We start from the raw sequence: 26,739 nt of genomic DNA, 5'->3' as shown, positions 1-26,739 counted from the left end.
AACCAGTGGACCACTTTTTTAAAAAAATTACATTTATTTAAATTCAGAATCAAATTATATACTCAAGTAATCAGTTTTTTGTAATGATTTCGCCTTTCATGACGTGATCGGGTTTTCTCTTTACTGAGGAATATCTTTCCACTTGCATTAATGATGAGGATGCTTAGGGTTGTTTCTGTTTCAAGTTCCAAAATTCTTAGGTCTTAAAAAATAAATAAATAAAATAAAATAAAAGAGATCAATGACATGCTCACATCTAAAGTCCCCCCACCTTTCTCCTCACAGATCTCCCTCCCCGACCTCCAACCCCACTACTGGGGTCTGAGTTTCACAAGCAGTGTTAGGCAACATGTCCCTCACAGAATTACATCCCCAGCCCACCTAAAGTCCTTTTTTTTTTTTTCACTACTAGTACCTTCTGACAAGGTGCCGGGACAAAGCTTTTATTGTCAGGATCCATAGTGCTGTCTCCTTCCCCACTTTATTGAGGAATGATTGACATTTCTATACATCTTGCTTATCTACGATTACCAGCTGTATACAACTTCAAGACAATTATAGATCTGTGAAATCATCATTAGATTTATGCCATAAACTATCCATCCCTTCTGAAAATTTATTCACACTACATTTATTCTTCTGATTATTTGTGATAAGATCAAGCCTCATAAAAATTTTAAGTATGCAATACAGCTTTGTGACCTATAGACACTATGCTGAATAGTAGATCTCTAGGACTTACTCAACTTGCAAAACTGTAATTGTTTTAACTAACCTTAAATTTCTCCCTTCAACACAGGCCTCAGAAGCTTCTTTTATAGAGCATATTAGTAACTCAAGGAAGAAATGACTTTATATCTCCTAAGCTCCTTCCCCTCATTCAACCACTTTCTCAAATGCATTGTGTACTACTTTGTGTTAATAAGAATATTTATACACATGTGCACAGAAACAATCAGGAGCATCAGTATTTGTGTAATAAGAGCAGACAAGTGAAAAGAGGAAAAATTGAGGATTGTGAATAATAAAATACTGAAAAACTGAAACATGGCATACATATATTGAAAAGACTAAAGGACTCATGGAGTGCCAAAGATAAGGGACACATAAGAGACACATAAGAGGTAGACAATTTATAGACATATAGTGAAATCAAGAATATCAAATTAAGCCAGGGGCAGTAGTGTACTTCTGTACTACTAGCTACTCAGGAGGCTAAGGCAGGAGAATCTCAAGGTCAAGGACAGCCTCAGCAATTTAGTAAGACCCTCAGCAACTTAGTGAGACCCTATTTATTTTTTATTTGAAAAAATAAAAAAGGGATGGGAATGTATAGTCTAGTGGTAAAGCTCCCGTAGGTTCAATCCCAAATATGTGTGTGTGTGTGTGTGTGTGTAAAATTTAAAAGATCAAGGAGAAAATTCTAAAAATTTCAAAAGTAGTACTTACGAAGGAAAAAGAAACAAAGGACATCAAATGTCACATGGTAGTGTTGGAAGCAAGAAGGCAGTGAGTTAATATTTTCAAAGGGTTAAAGAAACTCTGAATTCCATTTTGTCTTTTATAAATATTGTTACATTTGTATATTTTTAAAACATTTTATGTTAAAAGTATCATTCATGAAGTGTTTACATCATAGGTGCTCAATTTGAATTGTCAAAAGTATACTTAACATAGTCAGGCCCCAGAACAAAAAACTGAGCTTAACTAGTGCTCCGGAGCTTCTCCACTCCTCTGCCTACTCTTCCTGTCACTATCACACTCCTGCCTCAGGAAACACTGTGATGTCCGACCCTATAGACTACCTTGTCTGTTTATGAACTTCATGTAAATGCTTCACAGAATGTCTTCCTTTGTATTTGGATTCTTTCACCCAACTGTAAACTTGAAATATTCATCTATATTATTACATGGTTGTAGTTCATTCATTCTTATTGCTGAAGAGCATCCCATTGTATAAATACAGTTATTTACCTATTCTATTGTTAATGGGAATTTGTTCTCTAAATTGTGGTTATTATTAGGCCTGGCGCTATAAACATTCTGAACATGATTTCTTATAATCATATATACAACATTCTATTAGATTAATTTTTATTTGGGGCATATGTTTGCCTATCCCATTATTTTAACTTTTGTCTTTTTTTTTTTAAGTGTCTAAATGATATCTTATTGGGCCTTGATTGTTTTAATCTGTTTAAAGTCTTGATCCTAGATTTTATGTCAAAGCATTATATATTGAAAGAATGAAAAAAGACACTATTAAGCATGTAATTCTCAGAAAATTTATCACATCAAGACTCTCCTTGAAGACATATTTCAAAAGAAATATTTTAGTAAGAGGAAAAATTAATCCAAGAGGCTACAATATAGAAAGGATAAGTAACTTGCCAAAATTTATTACTTCCTACAAAAAGGAAGGTCTCAAAATTATATCTCTAGTAAAAGAATTAAATAATTCAGATCAAAATGTAAGGGTTAGAAAATAAGATTATGAGAGGTAGGAAGAATTATGCTAAGGTATGCATGTTGGAAAATTTTGACATTATGTTAAAAAATAATCATTTGTATCGCTCTTAGTAAGTTAGGAGAAAATAGTAGAAGAATAAGCATAAAGAGTTCCCCTTAAACCAGCAGAACAATATTGAATCTAATGAAAGCATAAGGAAAAATACTAAATTGAATAGGAAAATTAACAATAAAATGGGAAAAAAGTCCTAATATATCAGTAATTGTAATGTACAAATTGGTTAAAAACACAAAGGATAGAGTATTGAGACACAGAAAGATGAACAAAAGACGAAGAAAATCTCTGTCATCATGAAATAAAGAAACTGCATTTAAAATCCTTGGAAAAGAAAAAAACTTGTTTACATAATTTAAGTAATGGTTTGCAGAAAAGGAAAAAGTGGCATTTAAAATTCTTGCACAGATTTAAGAGTGTTCATTCAGAATGAATATATCACCTTAAATGCCTCATCAAATATCAATATTGGGCAAACAAGCAAACTGAACTCACCAAAATAAGGGGTATAATAAAACTAAGGGCTGATATCAACAAAAAGGAATAAAAATGAAATGAAAACAAAAAGTGTTTTTCTAAAGATTATTCAACAAACCTCTGGCCAGATTTACTAAAAATAGATGCTAAATTAAGTAGAATATAGAATACAAATAAGAGGTAATATTGATATTACAAATAGTAAAAAGAGCAGGACAATATTATGAATAGTCACATCAATTTGAAAACATTTCATGAATTAATTTCTGAAAGTGACAAATTGGTCATAAAAATTAAAAAATTGAATAGGTCAATAACTTTGAAACTAAGATTTCCCCTGGGTGGAGGGGAAGCCACAGACCCTGTGGTGGATAGAATATGTGTCTCTAGCTTATTTCCAAAAAGGAGAAATACAAAATTACTAAGCTATTTCTCAGAGGATAATGTTATCTTCATTCCAAAACCAGGAAAAGATAACACAAGAAAATGAAATTGTAGTCTTCTTTTACTTACAAAGCAGAAAATTTCCCAGAATGGTTTGACATTAGAAAATCTGTCAACATAACTCACTGTATTGGTGGACTTTCACTATGATTCATATGTCTATCTCAATAGAAAAATACTTCTTAAGTTTAACAACCTATTTTTGATAGAAACTTAGAAAATAAGAATAATGAAATATTTCTCAACCTTGATGATATGCTCAATGACCAAAATATATGAAATATCATATTTAATAGAAAAATTTTAAACATTGTCTTTAATTTAGAAATAAGAAAAAACTTCTATTTGTGTTATTTAATATAAAAATGTAAGGATAAGACAGAAAAAAAAGCCAAACCATTGTTACTTGTGAGAAAAATGATCTTCTGCATGGACAACTATCAGAATCAACTGAATAACTTTGAGTCAACAGAGGTTAGCATGGTTTCCAAAATGAGTTATCTCACTAACTCAAGAAATGTTTTAACCCACTAATAACTTGTTAGATTTTATTTTAGAAATATTACTTATTATAATGAACAAATGAAGAGTACAAAGGAATTAACTCAGCAAGAATTATGCAGAATTAGAGAGAGAAAACTTACTATTTTTTCCTAAAACACTTTCAGAAAGACTTGAATAAATGGATACCAGAATATGGGTGGAACAAGTTATACTAAAAAGAAATCAATACTTCTCAAAATCTCAATGATCTTTTAATGAATATTATAAAACACTGATGGAAGAAATTAAAATGAACACAAAAAAGTGGAAAGACATCCCATGTTCATGGATTGAAACAATCAGTATTACTAAAATGTCTATGCAATCCAACTTTCAATGCAATTTCTATCAAAATACCAATGCCATTCTTCACAGAACTAGAAAAGACAATCCTAAAATTTGTATGGGACCACCTAAAATAACCTCCTAATAACCAAAGCCATGCTGAGCACAAAGTGTAAATAAACAGACATTATGCTATCATATTTCAAAATATACTATGAAGCTGCAGTAATGAAAATAGCATATTTGCATAAAACAAACACACGGACCAATGAAACAGAATAGAATCTAGAAGTAAACCCACACACCTACAGCCAACTGATATTCAACAAAGGGGCTAAGAACACACACTAGAAATAAAATAGTCATTTCAATAAATGGTGCTGGAAAAATTGAATATCTATATGCAGAATGAAACTAGATCCCTATTTCTCATCAGTTACAAAAAACAACTCAACATGATTGAATGACTTAAATCTAAGACCTGAAACTATAAAACTACTGGAAGAAAACAGAAAACACTCAGGACATTGGTATAAGCAAGAAGTTTTCGGACAAGACTGCAAAATCACAGGAAAAAAGCTAACAGACAAACATAGACAAATGGGATTATCATGTCAAACTAAAAAGGTTCTGGCCAGCAAAGAAAACAATTAACAAAGTTAAGAAACAAGTTACATTTTGGGAGAACATCTGACAAGTGTTTAATATTCAGAATATACAAGGAAAAAAAAAAAGAGGAAAAATTAAAAATAACCTGATTAAAAATAAACAATAAACATTAATGACCCAAACAGACATTCTTTAAATGAAGACACACAAATTTCTAACAGTATTTTTAAAAAAAGTTCAACATCACTAATCATGAGGAAAATACAAATCAAGACTACAGTGAACTATCAGTCAGATAAGGATGGCTATTACAAAAACATAAAGGATAACAGCGGTTGACATGGATGAAGAGAAATGGGAATATTTGCACACTATTATTAGCAATGTAAATGAGAAAACCATTATGGAAAACACTGTGGAGGACTTGGATCCAAGATAGCAGAATAGAGGAGGTCATGTTCCTGGCTTCTACATGGCATGAAACCAAAAAAGCAGACAGGCAACTTATTCACAGGGTGGATGAACAAAAAATTGGGCGGGGGCCTTTACTGGAACCTAAAACTGGACATTCAAAGCAGACTGGGATACAAAAAGTTGGATATAATAAAATAAGGAAAAAATTCCCAGCAGCATAGCCACTGCCACAGCCAAGCCCGGCTGGAAGCTCCAACCAGAGAGGTCCCTCGTTGAGCTTAGTGGAGGGATAAGGGAATTAAAGGAACCCATATTTTTGGGGAGGCCTGAGGTGTGCCTGGGTACACAGTTTATTGAAACCAAGAACATTGCCCAACAAACCTGAAGGACTCACTGCACAAAATCCATGTGTGGGGAAAGAAGCTGCTCTCTCTCCAGGTGGTGTGCAGAGGACAAAGGAAAGAGCCATTTTGTAGCTGTGGTGTGAAGGCCAGCTGAAGAAGCCAATTCCTGGCAAATCCGAGTTTGGGGCCCAAAATACAGGTCCAGTAATACATGCTGCATGACATAGAGTGTGCTTAAGTGACCAGAAGAAAATCACAGGAGGAGAGAGGTTTACACAGGGGACAATTGGGAATGGAAATCCACCCAGCTCTCCCCCTCCCCCTCCAATCCAGCTGCTTGAAGGACCAACTGGGAGAAATGCATCTGGCTGGGAATTTGGAAGGGCAGGGGTGGGAGAAATTGTTTGGAGATGGAATTCAAGACCAGGAAAAATGGGGTATGCCGGTGATGTAGGGGACTAAGAATTGACTCCCCACCACACAAGTGGAACCCAGGGGAGATCCCTGGGGTAAAATCTTCCAGCGTGGATCAGCAAGTCCTGGATGCAGGAGGTGCACTGATTTAAAATCTCCAAACCAATTGGCATTCAGGGAAGACCTTGGAGCCCACCTAAGCCTAAACCCTTCCTCCAGGAACTCCACCTACAAGATTACCTCTTCACTCCAGCAATCCAGAGGGTGGAGCCTCACACTCCAGCAGACCCCACCCAAAACTGCTGAGAAGAGAAGGTGAGAATATTTTGAACTCAAACCAAAAGAATTCTTAAATCCTTTTCTTTTCTTTAAATCCTTTTTCACTGTTTAATTGTGACCTTAATTTTACAGGGACATTTATACAGTTTCCATTTTTTTTTTTTTCCTTCTCATTTCTGGCATTTTTGAAGCCAGTTATTTTACATGGATTAGTTTTTCATAAACTAGGATTTATGATTAGTGTATTTTATTTTTGTTTTATATTCTGTTATTTTTATTTTTTAATTTTTTAAATTTTTGCTTCATATATGTATATTTTCTCTGTTTCCCTTGTCTCCTCTTCTGCTAACAGTCCTGAAGCATAAGAAGTAAAATCAAGATTCAATAAATGGGATGGAAACAAACTAAAAATCTTTTTCACAGCAAAGGAAATAATCAAGAACGTGAAGAGAGAGCCTACAGAAATATACTGTTTCATCCATTAATGATGAATAAACTTTCTTCTCAGCAGCACATGGATCCTTCTCATAGGTCATATATTATGCCATAAAACAACTCTTAGCAAATACAAAAAAATAGAGATAATACCCTGCATCCTATCAGATCACAATGGAATGAAATTAGAAATCAACAATTGAATAAAAAATAGAAGACACTCCAACACCTGGAGAATAAATAATATGCTATTAAATGATGAGGGGATAACAGAAGAAATCGGGAATGAAATTTTAAAAATACAGGCAAATGAAAATAATATGATATAACATATCAAAGTCTCTAGGACATCATGATGATAATGCTAATAGGAAAGTTCATTTCATTGAGCTCATTAATTAAAAGGATAGAAAGTCAATGAATTAAAGACCTAGAATAAAAGACCTTTTTCCTAGAAAAAGAAGAACAAATCAACACCCAAAGCAGTAGAAAATGGGAAGTAATTAAAATCAGAGCTGAAATCAATGAAATTGAAACAAACGAAACAATTCAAAAAACTGAAAAAACAAAATGTTGGTTCTTTGAAAAAAATCAATAAAATTAATAAACCCTTAGCCATGCTAACAAAGAGAAAGAGAAAACTCAAAATTCGTGATGGAAAAGGAAATATCACAACAGACACTACTGAAATACGGAAGATAATTAGAAACTATTTTGAAGATCTACAGTCCAATAAGATAAAAAATCTTGAAGACATCAACAAATTTCTAGAGAAATATGATCTACCCAGACTGAACCAGGAGGACATAAACAATTTGAACAGATCAATCTCAATCAATGAAATAGAAGACTCCATCAAAGTCTACCAACTAAGAAAAACCCAGGAACAAAAGGATTCTCAGCCACATTCTATAAGACCTTTAAAGAAGAACAATACCAATGCCTCTCAAATTATATCATGAAATGGAAAATGAGGGAACCCTTCCAAACTCATTCTAAGCTAGTATCACTCTGATATCAAAACAAAACAAACACACATAAAGGAAAGAAAACTTCAGACCATTATTCCTAATGAACATATATAAAAAATTCTTAATAAAATTCTGGTAAATCACATACAAAAACATATGTAAAAGATAGTACACCACGTTCAATTGGGGTTCATCTCAGAAATGCAAGGTTGGTTCAACATATGGAAATCAATAAACATAATTCATCACATCAATAGACTTAAAGACAAGAATCATATGATCATCTCAATAGATGCAGAGAAAGCATTTGACGAAATACAGAACCCTTCAAGTTCAAAATGCTAGAAAAACTAGGGATGGTAGGAACATACCTCAACACTGTAAAAGTTATCTATGCTAAATCCAAGACCAACATCATTCTAAAGGGAGAAAATTTGAAAGCATTCCCTCTAAGAGCTGGAACGAGACAAGGATGCCCTCTTTCACCACTTTTATTCAACATTTTCCTTGAAACTCTAGCCAAAGCAATTAGGCAGAAGAAAGAAATTAAAGGGATACAAATAGGAACAGAAGAAATAAATTATCACTATTTGCCAATGACATGATTCTCAAAAAATTCTACCAGAAAACTTCCAGAACTAATAAATAAATTCAGCAAAGTAGCAAGATAAAAAATCAACACCCCAAAATCAAATGCATCCTTATACTTCAGTGATGAGTCCATGGAAAGAGTAATTAGGAAAACTACCCCATTCACAATAGCCTCAAAAAAACCAAAATACTTGGGAATCAATCAAACAAAAGAAGTGAAAGACCTCCACAATGAAATTTATAGAATGCTAAAGAAGACATTAGAAGATCTCCCACACTCTTGGATAGACAGAATTAACATTGTCAAAATGGCCATACTATCAAAAGAGTTATATAGATTTAATGCAATTCCTATTGAAATCCCATAATGACATTCTTTGTAGAAATAGAAAAGGCAATCATGAAATTCACTGGAAAAATAAAAGACTGAGAATAGCCAAAGCAATCCTTAATCAGGAAAAATGAAGCAGGACGCATCACAATACCAGACCTTAAATTATATTACAGAGCCATAGTAACAAAAATGGCATGGTATTGGCACCAAAACAGATATGTAGACCAATGGTACAGAATAGAAGACACAGGGACAGACCCACATAAATACAGTTATCTCATAGTAGACAAAGGTGCCAAAAACATATATTGGAGAAAAGATAACTTCTTCAACAACTGGTGCTGGGAAAACTGGAAATTCATATGAAATAAAATGAAAGTAAATCTCTATCTCTCACCCTGCACAAAAATCAACTCAAGGTGGATCTAGGCACTAGAACAGAGACCCTGTACCTAACAGAAGAAAAAGATGACCCAAATCTCTACCATGACGGTTTAGGAAGTGAATTCCTTAACAAGACTCCTGAAGCATAAGAAGTAAAATCAAGATTCAATAAATGGGATGGAAACAAACTAAAAATCTTCTTCACAGCAAAGGAAATAATCAAGAATGTGAAGAGAGAGCCTACAGAATGGAAAAAATCTTAACCACACACACCTCAGTTTGAGCATTAATCTCCAAAATATATAAAGAATTCAAAAAACTTAACACCAAAAAACAAAAAAAAAAAAAAAAGGCAACCCAATCAATAAATGGGCAAAGGAACTGAACAGACATTTCACAGAAGAAACAATCAACAAACATATTTAAAAAGTTAAACATCTCTAGCAATCACAGAAATGCAAACCAAAACTACTCTAAGATTTCACCTCACCCCAGTCAGAATGGCAATTATCAAAAATACAAGCAACAATAAATATTGGCAAGGGTGTCAGGGAAAAGGTACACTCATACATTGATGGTGGGAATGCAAATTGATGCAACCATTATGGAAAGTGGTACTGAGATTCCTCAAAAAACTTGGAATGTAATCACCATTTGACTCAGCTATCCCACTTCTTGGTTTATACCCAAAGGACTTAAAATCAGCATACCACAGTGATGCAGCCACATCACTGTTTATAGCAGCTCAGTTCATATTAGTCAAGTTGTGGAACCAACTTAGGTGCCTTTCAACAGATGAATGGATAAAGAAAATATGGTTTATATACACATTGAAATATTACTCAGACAGAAAGAAGAATGAAATTATGGCATTTGCAGATAAATGGATGGAACTGGAGAATACTATGCTAAGTGAAACAAGTCAATCCCAAAGAATCAAAGGCTGAATGTTTTCTCTGATATGCAGATGGTAATTCACAATAAGCAGGGAGGGGGTAATTTGGACTAGAGAGAGGGGAGTGAACAGAGGGGAGAAGGAATGTGGGTAGGACAGATAGAATGAATTGGACATATGCACATATGATTACATGACCTGTGTAACTCCACATCATGTACAACCAGATGAATGAGAAATTATATTCTAGTTATGTATGTGTCAAAATGCATTCTACTGTCAAGTATAACTAATTGGAGCAAATATATATATATAAATATGTATGTATATTTATACACATATATAAAATATATATCATTGAAAGAATATACATTATATGTAAAAGAATTATTTAAAAATATATACATGTGCATGTACATATATATATATACATATATATGTATATATATGAAAACACTATGGAGTTTCCTCAAACAATAAAAAAGTGAAACTATAATATGATCTAGCTGTGCCACAAGAAGATAAATATTAAAAAGAAATAAAAATGATATTTTAAAGAGGCATGTGCCTTCCCATGTTCATTGCAGCACTATTCAAAATAACCAAGAAATGGAAACAACTTAATTATTCATCAACTGATTGATCAATAATGAAAATGTGATCCATAAACACAATGGAATACTTTTAAGCCCATATGAAGTAATGGAATTCTGTTGTTTGCAACAACGTGGATGGAACTGGAGATCATTATGTCAAGTAAAATAAGCCAGGCACAGATAGACATATGTCATGAGATTTCACATATGAGTGAGATCTTAACATGTTGATCCCAAGAACATGATAGTAGAATGGTTGTTACCAGAAGTTGGGGAGAGTAAAGGGAAGGAAGAGATGAAGAGAGGTTGATCAATGAATAGTGAGTTATGTAGGAGTAAGAACTTCTGGTGTGCTATTTCACATAGGATAACTATAAATAATGATAAAATTCTGCATATTGCAAAAGGATTAGTACAAAGAGTTTAAATGTTTTCACTACAAAACATGATGTTTGAGAAGATAAATGTATTTAACTTGCTTTAAATATTATATGTTTATAATTATATACTGGATACCTATATCTATACATTACAATATTTGCATGTTTATATATTACTTAGAAAATAAATTTAAGTTTTTAAAATTAAAATAAAAGCAAAGGTATTAATGTTAATTAGCCTCATTTGAATCCACTACTTCATAGATTTGGATTATCTATTTAAACAAATCTCTGTTTCCTTTTATTTCTAAAATGATAATTGCTGCTACCAAATGCATAAATTAACTTGGAAGAATACACAATGATAGCTAAAAAAAAAAAAAAAAAAAAAAAAAATCAGGCACTGGCAATCACCTGTGTGTCAGATGAGGGTAATTCAGCAAGGTCTCCATGTGAATCTCCCTCAAATGGGATGATGGTGGTTCACACAGGTACTCTGACCTAGAAATACAGTAACACTGATGTATCCATATGATGAATACAGCTCAAACACTCCCCCTCATGGCAGTACATTGTAAGAATATAAAAAATGAATATGAATATGAAATCAGAATAAAATATGGGAAGACTCTGATTTAAATTCTCTTGAGAGACTGACCAAAATAGTTCTTTGACTGCTTTATAAATTAGATTTGTATATGTAGATACTTACTTAACATGTTCCCTTGAATGTAAAGTAGGCATTTCAAAATTGAATTGACATGTTCAAAATAGAATTCTTAATCCTTCACCCAAAGTTTGTTTTCCTCTATTCTTTCCCAGATTTTTGTTTTATCTAATGTTCCAAATGTACTCCAATAACACCATTGTCCTATGTCCAGTGATTAGAATAATTCTTTCCTTTTGCTCTTTTTCCACATCTGATCTTTCAGTAACTCTTGCCATCCTAATTATACCCTGGGCTGTGGATGTAGCTCAGTGGTAGAGCACTTGCTTTAGACCTCGGTTAGATGCCCACACCCTCTCCTCCCAATGTACAGATTCTGAACACATCGCTAATACTTCCATCCCCTTTTCTACCACTGTAATCCAGAGTGTCTCACCTCTCCTCTCTTTAGAAGTCTCCTTCCTCCTTCATTCTTGACTTCTAAGGAAACTTGTCCACCTTCTTGCAAGAGAGAGCTTTCGATAGTGTAAATTGAATTCTTGTACTTTCTTGTTTTATACATTTCCATGGATTGAAATTGAAGATGATGAAAATCCCAAGCCTGTGGACCTAACCTGCTCTGGCCTCCACCTCCATTTCCAAAGCATTGGTCCAGTCACATTGACCTTCTTTTTATTCTTGTAACACACCAAGCTTATTCCCACTTTGCCATATGAACTAAATATTCTTTATTTTTGTCTGGAATGCTCTTCAAGAATTCCACTCATGCCTTTGTTTCTTACTCAGGTATTAATTGAAATGTTCCCTCCCCAGAGACCTCCTAACATAAACTAATCCCATCATCTCTTACGATCATATCATTCTGTCTTATTTTCTGCTCGGTACTTATCACTACCTGATATTTCCTGTTTCCTATTATCATTCCATGGTCTATTACTCTTCACCAGGATGTAGACTCCTTAAGGCAAAGAACTCATCTGTTTCAACTCTGTCTTCTACACCGAGGACAATACACAGCAATATAAAGGCACTCAGAAAGTATTTTTTTTTTTGATAAATGAATGGATATTTTATTATATTGGTCCTGTAAAATAAGAACCCTTTCAGCCCATTATGGCTTAGTCATGTCTCAGGCTCCCAGTCTCAGTCTTTCCACAACACAGTGGACTCCTTCCTGCCAGTTGCCTGAAGTCAGTATGCTTACTCCTATAAAAATCCCTCCTCAGTAAAAAAATCTTACACTCAATTTAGTATAAGCATAAATAGTTACTAAAGGTCTACCTTTAGTAATCCTAAGTGAAGTATCATTTTAACAAAGACACACCCCTGATAACAGGAAATACAAAGCATATGGAAGAGTTTTCCATCATTCCTTTTTTCATGATGGATTTTGCCAGATCCCTTGGTACTAGTGCAAAAATATTTAAAACTAGCTTTGTTTTAACCACTTTTTTTTTTATCACAAACATGTAGTAATATTACTTACTTTTTCTTTCTCTGACGAATGTAGAGAATGAAGAGGAGGAGGCTAAGCAAAACAAAGATGATCATCAAAACTATATATATCCAAGGAGAAACAGCACCTGAAAGACAATCCAGAAACATGTTCTTCATGACCATATTTTTTTTCTCTACACTTTACTGCATCCTGGAACCTTTAATTTGCAATACTCCTTTTTCATTATTAATTTTACTGGTGCATGATAATTATATATAATGTTGGATTCATTGTAATATGTTTGTACATACGCATAATTTGGTTAATTTCATTCCTCAGTGCCTCCTCTCTCCTTCCCCTTTCCCCCCATCCCTATCCTTTACACTGATCTCCCTTCTGCTCTTTTGATGGCCATTGCTTCATTGACATGCAAATTTATTCTATACAACAATGTGCCATACTCCAATTTATAAAAGAATATGCTAACATACATTCAAACTGGTACATGTTCTTCAAAAATAAGACATGTGGTATTTAATATAATCCACTCAATCTCAAGAAGGAGAAAAAAATAATATCACCACTTAAATATTCTTCATAGAAAAGTGAATAAGCAAAATATATTATACTTGATGGCTATGTTACCAAAATGAAATTTAGAGTCTGTAATAACGTCAGAAAATGAATTTATAATAATAATGAATATTTAAGATTAGTATATTAAGCAATGTAATATTAAATCATTTTATAAGGACCATTTATATTAACAGGTTAAGTATGGTTATTAGGAGCAGATGAGGAAATGCAATCTCTGTGATGTTAAGAAAATCACCTAAAGATACAGAGATTAGGTGGCAAAACTGGGAAACATTCAGTTCTAAATCTAGAGCATGAACTCTTGTACAAAAACAAAACAAAGCAAACTTCAAAGTTTTGAGTATCAACACTTTTTAAAATAAGTTTTTTGACCATAGTGTTCCCAAATTATATGATACCCCTTCTTTCTATGTTGCCTTTGAATACAATTCATATTTTTATTGTAACTTAAATTTAACAGAAGGCCATTGTTAATGATTATCAATGATTGTTCTTAGATAAAACAGACAACTGAAATTATGTTTTATGTTGGCCTTTAAGGAAATTTGCATTTGTGTTAAATGCCCACTTCCGTATTCCAAAGCACACCATTGGACAGCCAGATGCTTACAACCCAGTCAAAATAAAAGTGGAGGAGTAGTGTAATTTATTGAACATACTTGGAATAACTAAGGCAGGAGGCTCCAGAATGAAGGCCTTTACATTCTGACTTTCAGGGTTTCCCATCTAATTGCTGCCTGCTCCCTACACACAAAAGTTCACCCCTTCAAGAACTACAGCCTTCTGTAAACCTCCAGTAAATAAAGGCTCACCAGACATTGAGGAAGGCTTCATCCAAGCAAGAAGGCTGAGTAAAAGAAACATAATGATAAAATGGTATGGGTGGCAGTATGGAGAGATAATTAAAGGAACAGAAGATAAATTCTGAATTATTATTCCCAGATATATTTGATAAGCTATTACCTCCTTAAAACAAGAAGTCTATAAAAAATTAAACAAGTTTAAGTCACAAAAGCAATTCTAAATTAAAAACCTGATTTGTCAAATAAAGTAAAAATCCAATGAATCAATTTGAGGATAATTTTTAGAAAAGCTTCCAGACAACATAAGAAAAAGAAATGTGAATATTAGAAAAGAAAAAGAAGAAAATCTAATCCAAATATTTCAATGATCATTTAATCAGAAGTTTATACAAAGAGAATCAGTTAACTGAAAATTCTTAGAATTGAAATACTTCAGATTAAATGAAATCACATGTATATCACACTTAAGGATAAAATGAATAAACAAACCAAACTAAAAATGGTACTAGGATTGTTTTAGTCAGTTTTTTCACTGCTGTGACCAAAAGATCTGACAAGAACAATTAGAGGAGGAACAGTTTATTTGAGGGCTCACAGTTTCAGAGGTCACAGTCCATAGATAGCTAGTTTCATTCCCTGGGTCTCAAGGTGAAACAGAACATCATGGTGGAAAGGTGCAGAGGAGGAAAGCAGCACACGGCACAGGAAGCAGAGAGCGCTCCACTCAACAAGAATAAAATATAAACCTCACCCCCAGGGACCCACCTCCTCCAGCCACACCCCAGTTACACCCTACAGTCAGCACCCAGGTAATTCCTATCAGAGGATTAATACACTGATGAGGTAAATGCTCTCACAACCCAATCATTTTATCTGTAAGCTTTCCTGCAATGTCTCACACATGAGCTTTTGGGGGACATCTCATATTTAAACCATAACAAGGATAAAGAGGAGAAGGAAAATTGAGTAGTATCTACTATTACAATTATCAGACTGACATTTGGCTTCTCATCAGGAACAATGGATGATTCAAGACAATGGAGAAAAGGCCTACAAGTGATGAAGGCAGAAGGATGGTTTATATAAACTGTAGATTATATGTGTCAGTCGGTTTTTCATTGCTGTGACCCAACAAGAACCACTTGGAGCATGAAAAGCTTAGTTTGGCTCATGGTTTCAGAGGTTAAGTCTGTGATCTGCCAAGTCCATTTCTCTGGGCTCAAGATGAGGCAGAACACCATAACAAAAGGGTGTGGTGAAGGAGCACTGCTCATCTCATGATGGCCAGGAAGGAGAGAGAGAGACTATGAATGTGTGCATGAGTATAGTACCAGGGACATGCCCCCAGTGACCCACCTCTTCCAGTCATGCCCCATCTCTGGACATTCCTGCATTAACACAGGAGCATTTGAGGGACATTTTATACCAAAACCATAACGTTCCACCACTGACCCTCAAAAGCACATGTACATCTCACGATGCAAAATGCATTTAGTCCCTCTTCAAGAGTCCACATAATCTTCACAGTTTCATCTCTGCCCAAAAATCCAAGTCCAAAGTCTCCTCTGAGACTTAAGGCAAACTGTTGTCTATAAAGTCCTATAAAATAAAAAGCAAGTTAAATATATCCAACATACAATGGCACAGAATACACGTTTTTTTTATAAAAGGGAGAAAGGAGTATAGAAAGAAGGGATGGGACCAAAACAAGACTAAAACCCAGCTGGGCAATTAGGTCCTATAACTCCACATCCAGTTCTGGGGCACATGGTGATGAGATGTGACCTACAACAGGATTGGGAAGTCCTGTCCCTTTGGCCTTTCCAGTTGGAGTGTTCAAGGCTTCTCTCTTGGCCTGGCTCTCTGTGAAGCCAGTAGCTTTCCTTGGTAGACAGTTCACATTGCTGGCCTCTCTTAATTCCTGAGGTCACCATTGCAGATTTGACTTTACCTTCATATCTTCATCTTCATTTCTTTGTCAGAATCTGCCTGCAGTTATTCCAACCCTGACACATGGCCTGGCCTCCCAGGCTTCCCTTTGAAATTTTTGTGGAAGTTCCATGACCTCCTAACTCCTGTATCCTGCATTCCTGCAGGACCAGCACAACATGGATGATGCCAAGCTAGACGCTCTGGATTGTGGCTGCAATAACTTCTGAGGACCTGAATGGCTAGGCAGAGTGAATCATCTTCCTAGGACCCCCTGTGCAAAAGAATGCCCTGTGGTCTTTCTTCAAAAGAATTTTTACTTTTACACCCTGGAGCCTGTGATGGTGGTAGTCTTGCAAATTCCTGAGATATGCTTGAGCCATCTAGTCTGTGTGTGTGAAGTACTTAGTATCTTGTTAGTGACTGTGATCTCTTTATCAAGCACATCTTTCTTTGTTCCAGATTTGCACACACTTTTCTAACAAAACTGGAAGCTTTTAAAAATCCTTTGTCTCTGTTTTTTGCTCTTGATTCTCATAGTAAATCTGGCCAAAAACTGTAGGTAAAATCCATGTTACAGAATTTAGTGCTGAATTAAATTTCCTCCTCTAGATTAATTAGTATATCACTTTTAAATTCAACCTTATACAAACTCTCAGGACATAGGCAAAGAAATCACCAGTTTTTTTTGTTTTGTTTTGTTTTGTTTTTTTAATCAGAATATAATGTGAGTGACTTCTAGTCAAATTCCCAAAGGAATCCTTTCATTTTCCTCTGAAACCTCATAAACATAGTCATCACTGCCTACATTGTGGTCTTCTAAGTTGTTACTACAATCAGCTTTTCATCATTGTGACCAAAATACCCAGCAAGAACAACCTAGAAGAGGAAAATTTCATTTTGTCTCACCATTTTAGAGGTTTAGTCTATGGTCTGCTGAGTCCATTGTTCTGGGTCTGAGGTGAAGCAGAACACTGGGGTGGAGGAGTATGGTTGAGGAACACTGCTCAGTTCATGGAAGCCAGGAAGCAGAGAGAGAGAACGTGCACATGCACACAGTGCCAGAGATCCACTTCCTCCAGTCATGCCCCATCTCTGAATATTCCTGCATCAACACAAGAGCTTTTGGGGGATACTTGTATCCAAATCTTGTTTTGTAGTGCTTATCCGAGCATAAAGGGATTCCTCAAATGGAGCAAAATGTTAGAATGGGAGTATCATTTTTACCATCCTTCAGGAAAAAAAGGGATGAAAATTCCAGTTAGTAGGTAAGTCAGGATCTCTTCATTATTTCTGTAGAAAATATTGAAGGCAATGTGATAGGGTTGAAAGTGATGCTGTCTTGTACTTCCAGGAATGGGGATTCAAAGCACATTAATTCCTGTACATAGTGACAACGGCTGTATGGGCAGCAAAGCTATGGAAATGCAGTTGTAACAGAAGAGAAGGTGCTTGTCAGTATGAAATTGGGCAATACAGGTAGGTTTCAATTTTAACAATGGCCTAATTAGCTCGAGGCCAACCCTTCCCCTGAAGACATTTTGAAAATATGGACAAATTACTTTAAAAATGTTTTGAAACATCAAAGGGTTACCAAATCATTAAGAATTTATAGACCTAGTAAAAGGAGGAAGCCAAGAGAGGTAAGTGTCTCATTTCAAGATATACTTTTTACTCAATGGAAGTATCAATTATTAAAGTAAAACCCAAAACTGAGATGCTGAAAAGTTGAGCAGAAAAGTCAGCAGTCAAATTGGGCTGAAGCAATAAAGTATGGAAGTAAAAGCCTACCAAAGCAAAGGGTCCTGGTATCCACTCCAGGCTTAAAATTCCAAATAGTTACATTCCAGGAAATAAGAGGAACCAGAACTAGGTATGGTGGTGCACACCTATAATTCCAGCAGCTGAGGAGGCTGAAGAAGGAGGATTGCAAGTTCAAAGCCAGCCTTAGCAACTTAATGAGACCCTAGGCAATTTAGCAAGACCCTTTCTCAAAATAAAAAATGGTTGGCTCCATGGTTTAGTGCTCCTGGGTTCAATCCCTAGTCCCCCCTCACTTCCCCAAAAAAGTAGAGTGGACCAGAAAGAGACTTGACTTTTCAAGGACTGAAGATTATAGACTCTTTCAAGACATCTCAATTCCTAATTGGATTAAGACAATCTATCCATAATAAGCACCTACAGAAAGCAAAAGTAAATGCTTTCTGAAAGAAGATAAAATCATCCATCACGAAAGACCACAAATATGATTATATTTATATGAAAACGTATAGACAGATCTATAGAGATATAAATCAGATTAGTTTTTCCCAGGGCTGGGGATATGAGCCTTTGTGGATTTGGAGTACAAAGTACCACAATGATATACCTTTTCACCTTCACTGCTGTGGCTATAATTTCTTTTTAAACCTGAGAGAATAAAAAGCATTAGCAAGGATGTGAAGAAGACCAAACTTTCATGTGTTGCTAGTAAGAATTTAAAATGGTTCAACCACTGTGGAAGACAGTTTGGTAGTTCCTCAAAAAGTTCAATATCATGCTACCATGTGAACCACAAATTCTCTTCTGGGTGTATTCCCTTAGAGACTTAGAAACATGTACATGCAAAAACTTGCACACAAATATTCCTATCAGAGTTATTCACAATACCCAAAAAATGGAAAGAACTCAGATATTTATCAACTGTTAGATGAATGGATAAACAAAATGTGGTACATCCATACAAGAGAATATTTTTCTCCCATATAAAAATATTAGGTTCTGATACATGTTACGACATAGAGGAACCTTGAAAACATCATGCTATGTGAAAAATAGCCACACCCAAAAGGTATAAATATTATTGTTCCATTTATATGAAATGTCTGGAATAGGCAAATCCACAAAATAAAAAAGTACATAGGTGGTTATTAAGGAGTGAAAGAACCACTTATTCCCACTCATTGAAAATTGTGAAATGTTCTGTAAGTACATGGTGAGGAGTACAGCATAAAAACCACTCAGCTGTGCACTTTAGTATGGTGAACTTTATGTTATGGGAATTTTAGCTAATAAAAAAGAATTGCCAAAAATAAAAAGAGCATTGGTTTTGGGAGGAATACTTAAAATAGTCTGTAATTGCTATGGTGGTGACTATGCGAACTTTGTACACACATTAAAAATGACTGAATTATGTGCTTTAAATGGGTAAATTTTGCAGTGTGTAAATTACACGTAAATAAAGTTGCTACTAAACAAACAAACCTAAAGCCTCAATTATGCCTACTATTTCTCATGCACAAGGTTCAGAGTATAATTTTTGAAATGTATGAAAATATTATAACATGATTTAGAACTACAAGAAAAAATAAGAGACTCAAAAAAATCCCGATGGTGGAGTTCTCAGATACAGTTTAAAATATATTTAATTTAATGATTAAGTGCATCCAATATGTTTGTAATTAGAGTTCCACAAAAAAATGTGAAAAAGAATTGGCAGCTGTAACATTTGAAGAGATGAGTCAAAATATTTTCAAACGCGATGGAAGATATTAAGTCATAGACTCAAGAGGTTTGAACAGCCACAGGCAGAATAAGTACAAAGAATATAACATTAAGGCACATGATAACAAAACTGGTAAATAACAAACACAAGGAGAAAATCTTACCCATAGTCAGAGCTGAGGTTGGGGAAGATAATTTTTTTTTTTCTAAAGGCCAACAACAAAACTGAGACATGTCTATTCAACATTTGAAATAATGGTAGTAGAAAGTCAATAGAATTGTCAAATTGATGTTCAAAAAAAACCTGTCAAATTGGAATTACAAATTTTGTGAAAATGTTCTTCAAAACTGAAGACATTCTTTGATCAAAATTATTGAAAGAATTAGCCACCGGTAAGCATCCACTAAAGGAAAGTAAGAGAGAATTAGAGGAAAAAAGATTTCAGAGAAAAGCATGAAAAATACGTAAGGAAATGAAAAGCAACAGATAGTGCAAATACAAATGAATATTAAAGCAAATAACAGCAATAGCAAGGATAATATGCTGTCATAGCTAATCATATATAAAAAAAATTAAATGCCCCAAAACATTAGCATAAAGAGTGGGAGTTAATATAAACTCATTGCACTGTTGGGAAGTGATTCGTAAAGTACTACATTTTTTAGGCTTTAATAAGTCATGATGTATGTTATAATCTCCAAGTCAACCACCAAAAGAATACAACCTACAAACTGATAGATGGGAAATCTGAAATACAGATAAATAATTAACCAAAGAAATCAGGAAAAGAAAGAGAAAGGAACAGGTGAGCCAATAGAAAATGAACAGGAATGCGGTAGATTAAACTAAATTGTCAGTATGTACAATAAATATTTAGAGACTAAAGATGAGATAACAAAATAAATGATAAAGTAGTAGAATAAAACTCCAGATTATCAGTATGTAGAGTAAATGTTTGGAGAAACTCTAATTTTAAAAGCTTACTAGGTGGAATATAAAGCAATTATTCACATACTATCTCAACTTTAAAAAAAATTATCCTATAGGAAAATCATACCCTGTTTAATTATGGTTATAAAACTGAAGATAAATACAGTTGGCAGAACTTGGAAGGAAAGAGTAGAAAGAAATGGATAACAAAGAGAGATCTTTTATGGAGTACGAAACAACAGGTTTAACCAGGAGGGTTGCAAAGGAAGGGAAAGGGTGGAAGAGTTGAGGGTAGAGAAAATGAGCCCAAAGTGATTGTGGCAGAAATTCAGTAGAAGACATCCAAGATCAATTTTAAAATTGGCCATGTAAAAACAGCTGCCCCAGCGTGCAGGTGAGCAGTTTTCTGAGGCTGCCTTCATTATTTTAGTCTTTTCACCATGCATGTGTATTACATTTTTTTTTTTTTTCAAAGTAGGTGACTTCACAAACACCTCTGGAAGTGATTTTAAACGAAGATAAACATTTCCCCTCTCTGGGCTTCACCATTACTTACATTCTTGTTTTACTGACAGAGGCACAATCTTCTCTTCATTCCTTAGAGGGTGATCCATGTGCACAATCAGGTGGTGAAGTCCTAGGGACCTCACAGTCTCCAAAGAGATGGTGTACGCTTTAGTGACCGTAAAGGTGCCATTGGGGTTCTGAGCAAGGTATTCGTCAGGTGGACGATTCAGAACTTGTGAGGGGAAAAGAGAGATTCGAGGAGCAGGTTTTCCTGTTACTGAATAATTAAAGCTAAGAGAATCTCTGGAGTCAGAATGGAATTGGGGTTCCGATGTTAATTCAGACACAGCTGAGGCAGAAAGAGAAACAAAATTAAGTATAAAAATCTATCATACCAGATTCCTATGCTGTTAAAAACTGGGCCTCCCCAAATTTTTATATGAATCCAAAATGTTGAGAAGAGCCCTCTCAGATACCTTCCTTTGTATTAAAACAAACAAACAAACAAACAAAGAAAAAAAACCCACTAACAGTACCATTTCCTATACTCACAGGCCCTTTAATGTGAGAGGAACAATTGGTGTCTCAACTTTCATCCAGCCTGAAAATTACATTTATCATTTATCACAATACAATAAAGGGACTCTACAGCCACAATCTATGTGACATTTTGTTTATTTAAAGACTGGGAACTTCTTATTCTCTTAGTCATCATCATTCTTTCTCTTTCCCTACAGTCTTTTTCTTTTCCTTGCTTTTCTCAACTCTCCAGTTGAATGAAGGGATTCCTGATGGATGAAAGCTAGTGCAGTGCAAAGAGGTTAAACCGGAAGGGAGAAGGTCCTGCACTGAACCTGGGCAGTCACATGATCATTACTGGTTTCCTATATATATATTTTTTCCTTTCCTTACACATAGTAAATGACTTGGCCTGGATGATCCCTATCCATCTTTCATCCTCTAACATTCTCTGGACACTGATCTCAAAATTCTACAACCCCATGATTTTTGTCTCAGTAATCTGATCCTACAGAAAACATTTATATACTTAAGATGTTAAGGCAGATTTGTCCTCCATGACTGCCATGAGGAAACACATTAAATAGACATTTGTAGCAGGCTTCATCGTCAAATGTCACTTCATGGATAGTTATGAAGGAGGAATTGGGTTCAATGATCTTGCAGTGCAGCCTGTCTATGTATGGTGGAAGAATCTTTTCTCCATATTTACTGCTGTAAGTGCCAATATTTTGTGGTAAAGAGTCTTGGATCTTCTGCCAGGTGATTTGCACAACATCTGCTGGAATTGTCAAATTGCAGAAAATGGTCACATTTCCTCCCAATACAGCTGTTTCATTATTTTTATGCTTTATTCTATGTGAATAATCTGAAAATAAAATCCAATATTAAGAAAAATGTGCTTTTAAGCTAATGTACACCATAGCACTTATCTGTCTTTTCATTACCATTTAATTTATCTCTCTTACTCACTAGAACATAAACTCCCTTATCTTCTACATGGAATACCTAGTTTCTAAAATTGTTTCTGGCATATTAACCTAATCAATACATTTTTATTGAGTACAAAAGTTGAAACACAAATTAAGTAAAATGAATACTGATATTTTTTGAAAATGCTTTTTAGTTAGTAGACCATAAGGTAAGAATGCTATTAACTGATCTAAACTAAAGGTGCAGTGTTATGGGCATAGAATCCATAGAGAAAATAACAATCTTTAGATCTTCTTCAGAGGCACCGATTTCCTCAATCTTCTGCTACAGTAAAATACTGGCAGCAGGCCACAGTTTCTCTGTTTTGAGGTGGAAAAAGTTAACAATTTTCCCGATAAGTACAAAAGGGCATCTGATTATGTATTCTCTAATAGAAAGTTAAGTGAAATGTTATTTTCCTTCTTTAAAGACTTTGGAAAATTTGTATATTAAGTGATGTGTATATGTGTGTTTGTGTGTATTTTCTAAGTGTCACAATCTACAAACATAAATAAAAATTAAAAACATATCTTTAAAACTGTCATTTCTAGATAGGATAGAATACTCTGGGAGGTTAACACTATCTGAGAACAACTAGGACAGTTGAATTAATTACATAATAACATACTTCAAGGCATCAGACAACTGCAAAACCAAGAAAAATTAGAGGGAATAAAATTTCAGGGAGGAGAGAATATCTCAGAGGTGAGTAATCTGGGGTTGTTGGTTTTCTGTGGGTTATAAGTTGGAAATCAAGAAACAGATAAACCCGTATTTTTTTTTTTTTTAATACTGTTGGGCTAGAGTGTATCTCATTTAATGAGCTGTCTCTTCAGGTTTTTTTTTTTTTCCCTTGGAACAATGATTGAACTCGGGGGTGCTTAATCACTTAGCAACATTTCTGACCATTTTTAATTTTTTTTTTTTTTTTTGAGACAAAGTTTCACCAAGCTGTTTAGGACCTTACTAAGTTACTGAGGCTGGCCTCCAACTTGTGCTACTCCTGCCTCAGTCTACTGAGTTTCTGGGATTCCAGGTGTGTGCCACCATGCCTGGCATGTTGTACAATTCTTTCAATACGTGGTATTAAATATTGCTGAATGTCTATCTGTCCCTAATGCACTGTGCTGCTATTGAGAGGTCATGAAAACTTTAGGAGGTGGAACCTAGTAGAAGAAACTAGGTCATGAGGGCATGCCCTTGAAAAGGGATGTTGAAACCCCCAGAGGTCCTCTTTCTTATTTCCAGCTGCTGCCATAAGGTGAGCAGCTTCCTCTGCCAAACATTCCCTCCATAATTTTTTTTTCTCACAAAACAGTCATGGTCATAAAAGACAAGGAAACTCTGAGAAAATTCTATAGATAATGAAAGCATAAGGAAATAAGACAGTTGTAAATGTGGTAAGTATGGATGGGATCCTGAGACAGGAAAGGCATCAAGTAAAAACTAAAGTAACATAAATTAACCATGGAGGTTAGTTATGAACAATGTATCAAATTTGGTTTATTAATTTGGACAAATGTTCTCCAAATTGTGATGTGAATAACAGGAAAATGTGATGTGAATAACAGGAAAACCTAGTAATTTGAGTTACTGAAACTATCTACTAATTTCTCAATTTTTCTGTAAACCTAACACTTCATTTAAAAAAAAGTCCTTTTAAAAGTATCATTGTACTTCTATATATGTACACTAAGCAAGTAGAAAATAGACACTTAAAAATAGCACTTACAATAGTTCACCCTCCTAATGAAAGAAAAATCTAGAAATAAACATAATGAAAAATATACAAAAACTCTCCATTTAAATCTACAAAAGACTTCTGAGAAACTTAAAAAAGATTTATATAAGCTTAGAAATATACCATTTTCAGAGATAGGAAAAAAATGACAATTCTCTCTGAGCTAAGTTTGAAACTCAGTGGAAATCTAATAAAAATTCAAGTGGTTTCTAGATTTTTTAATTCTGGGAATTAACAAGCTGATCCTAAAAAGCCAATAAATAAACCAAAGGTTTATTAACTAGATAATAAGCTAAAATAATGTAATTTGTGCATAAAAGGATGATCTTCCCAATAAAAAGCTACTGCGTCAATGGGACATTTGTATAGACAAATTATAGTTTATAGATTGACCATTATTAAGACCAGGGACAAAAATCTATTTCAAATGCACTGAAAATCTAAAAGTGAGAGATAAAACACAGCATGTAGAATATTGTAGAACATCTATATGTCTGTAATAGCCAATGATTTCTTTTTCTTTTCTTTCTTTCTTTCTTTTTTTTTTTTTGTAATGGGGATTGAACCCAGAGGCACTTTACCACTGAGTCACATGCCCAGCCTTTTTTTATCTATTATTTTGAGACAGGGTCTTGCTAAGTTGCTTAGGGCCTTGCAAAGTGTCGAGGGTTGCTTTGAACTTTCAGCCTTCAAAGTTGTTGGGATTACAGGTCTGCACCACCACACCTAGTATCAATGATTTCTTAAATAGGGAATATGTTGTTATTTAATGCCTTATTCCTTTCTTGGTTATATGAAGTAATAAATGAAAAATTCGCTTATTTGGGGATTTAATAACTTCAATTCATCAAAAGATATATTTTCACAAGTAAGGAAGCAACCCAAGGAGTGAGAAAAGATATTTTCTCATATGTATACACGACAAAGACTTATATCCTAATGCATATGTTATTTCCACAAATCAACAAGACAAAGACAGACAAATCAATGGAAAACTGAGCAAAATATTTGAATAGGCACATCACAATAAGAGTATCTAAAGGACCAATAAGTGTATTTAAGGTGCTCAACTTAGTCACCAAGAATACACTAATTAAAGTGAGGACTACACATGCACTCCTATGATCAGCCAATCTACTCCTAACTACATGCCTAACAGAAATGCATGTACAGGTTATTCAAAAACATGAACAGAAATGTTCAAAGGGGCATTCCTTGCTAAGCGCCTGCTGTACCACGACACTGAGTCACAATGAATTGTGCATTTTAGATGCCAAAGGGGAATGTAACAGAAGGAACAAGGACATGCTGTTTTCCTCTACTGTCACCTCACCCTCCTATTGGCCTCAGCTCTTTCATTCGTTATTCAACTTTGAACTGTCTAATTGAATTCAAATGATACCCGCCACCCCTCCAGGAAAAAGTCCTCAACTAGAAGTTACTATTTTTATTCTATCTTGAAATTACCATTATTTAAAAAAAAAAAAAAAAAAAAAAAAAAAAAACTCCTGACTTCTTAAAGAACATTAGTTATTGCTTTTACCATGAACCAAATGCATTTAGAAGGATTCAGGTTAACTATTTTAGTTAAATAATTTTAAAAGACTAGAAGATAATAGGACTGAATATTTGTTAATTCTTAAAGGATCTCAACTTATAATGATAGACAAACCCACAAAGGAAACTATTTACAGACTTGACAGTATCAATAAGGTCTTAATGACCAAGAAGAGACACAAAACAAGTCAGACTTAAAATTAAAATGCAGATCTGCTGCTTAGATATGTTCACAAGAACTACTACAAAGCACAACATGTTTGTCAAGAGTTCCTTTGCTTCCAGTTGGTTTATAACTGCTAGTGTGAGCTACTTCTCTGATGCAGAAAGACTTTCTTCATTCTTATCTTTTTTACATTCTGTTTAATAACTCATTGTTTGAAAAATACTCAACTTAAACAACTTGCTAGATACATGATTGAAGAGCTACATGATTCAGACCCAAACATACCAGCCTGTTACCCTCACTTTATAAAAGTAAATAGGCATTTATTTGGCCATTGATTCCAGCCAAATATGTTTGAAAGTAAAAGTGCAGAGTTACCTGATTCTTGCGCACAGATGGGAAGGATTAAGAGCTGGGGAACAAGATGGAGTGGAAAGCCCATGGAATTTGTTGAGGAAAATCTTCACTAATGAAGTGTTTAATTTTCTTAACTTACCTCCAGCAATGAAA

The 26,739-nt window shown here is 34.5% G+C and overlaps 1 protein-coding gene across 3 annotated transcripts; it reads right to left on the bottom strand.

The window, feature by feature from the left end:
- Positions 1-14: 14 nt before the first annotated feature.
- On the bottom strand, positions 15-26,739 carry LOC306670792 (uncharacterized protein). Of its 3 annotated transcripts, none has more exons than XR_013766500.1 (6): positions 26,608-26,739; positions 21,324-21,623; positions 13,073-13,169; positions 11,334-11,420; positions 416-563; positions 15-202 (listed from the first exon to the last, which is right to left on the bottom strand). XR_013766500.1 is itself a non-coding variant. In XM_079155743.1 (6 exons), exons 1-6 carry the CDS (start codon positions 26,669-26,671, stop codon positions 181-183), a joined length of 747 nt encoding a protein of 248 aa, XP_079011869.1. In that variant the 5' UTR covers positions 26,672-26,739; the 3' UTR covers positions 15-180. The 3 variants fall into 3 exon arrangements, 2 of the variants coding, with proteins under 2 accessions (XP_079011869.1, XP_079011870.1); XM_079155743.1 differs by lacking the exon at positions 416-563 and adding an exon at positions 5,678-5,854; XM_079155744.1 differs by lacking the exon at positions 416-563.

Source organism: Sciurus vulgaris (genome assembly GCF_902686455.1).
Source record: "Sciurus vulgaris genome assembly, chromosome: 10".
Taxonomy (NCBI): domain Eukaryota; kingdom Metazoa; phylum Chordata; class Mammalia; order Rodentia; family Sciuridae; genus Sciurus; species Sciurus vulgaris.
The sequence above is the reverse complement of the archived record's forward strand: the minus strand, read 5'-3'. Positions and strand labels throughout refer to the sequence as shown.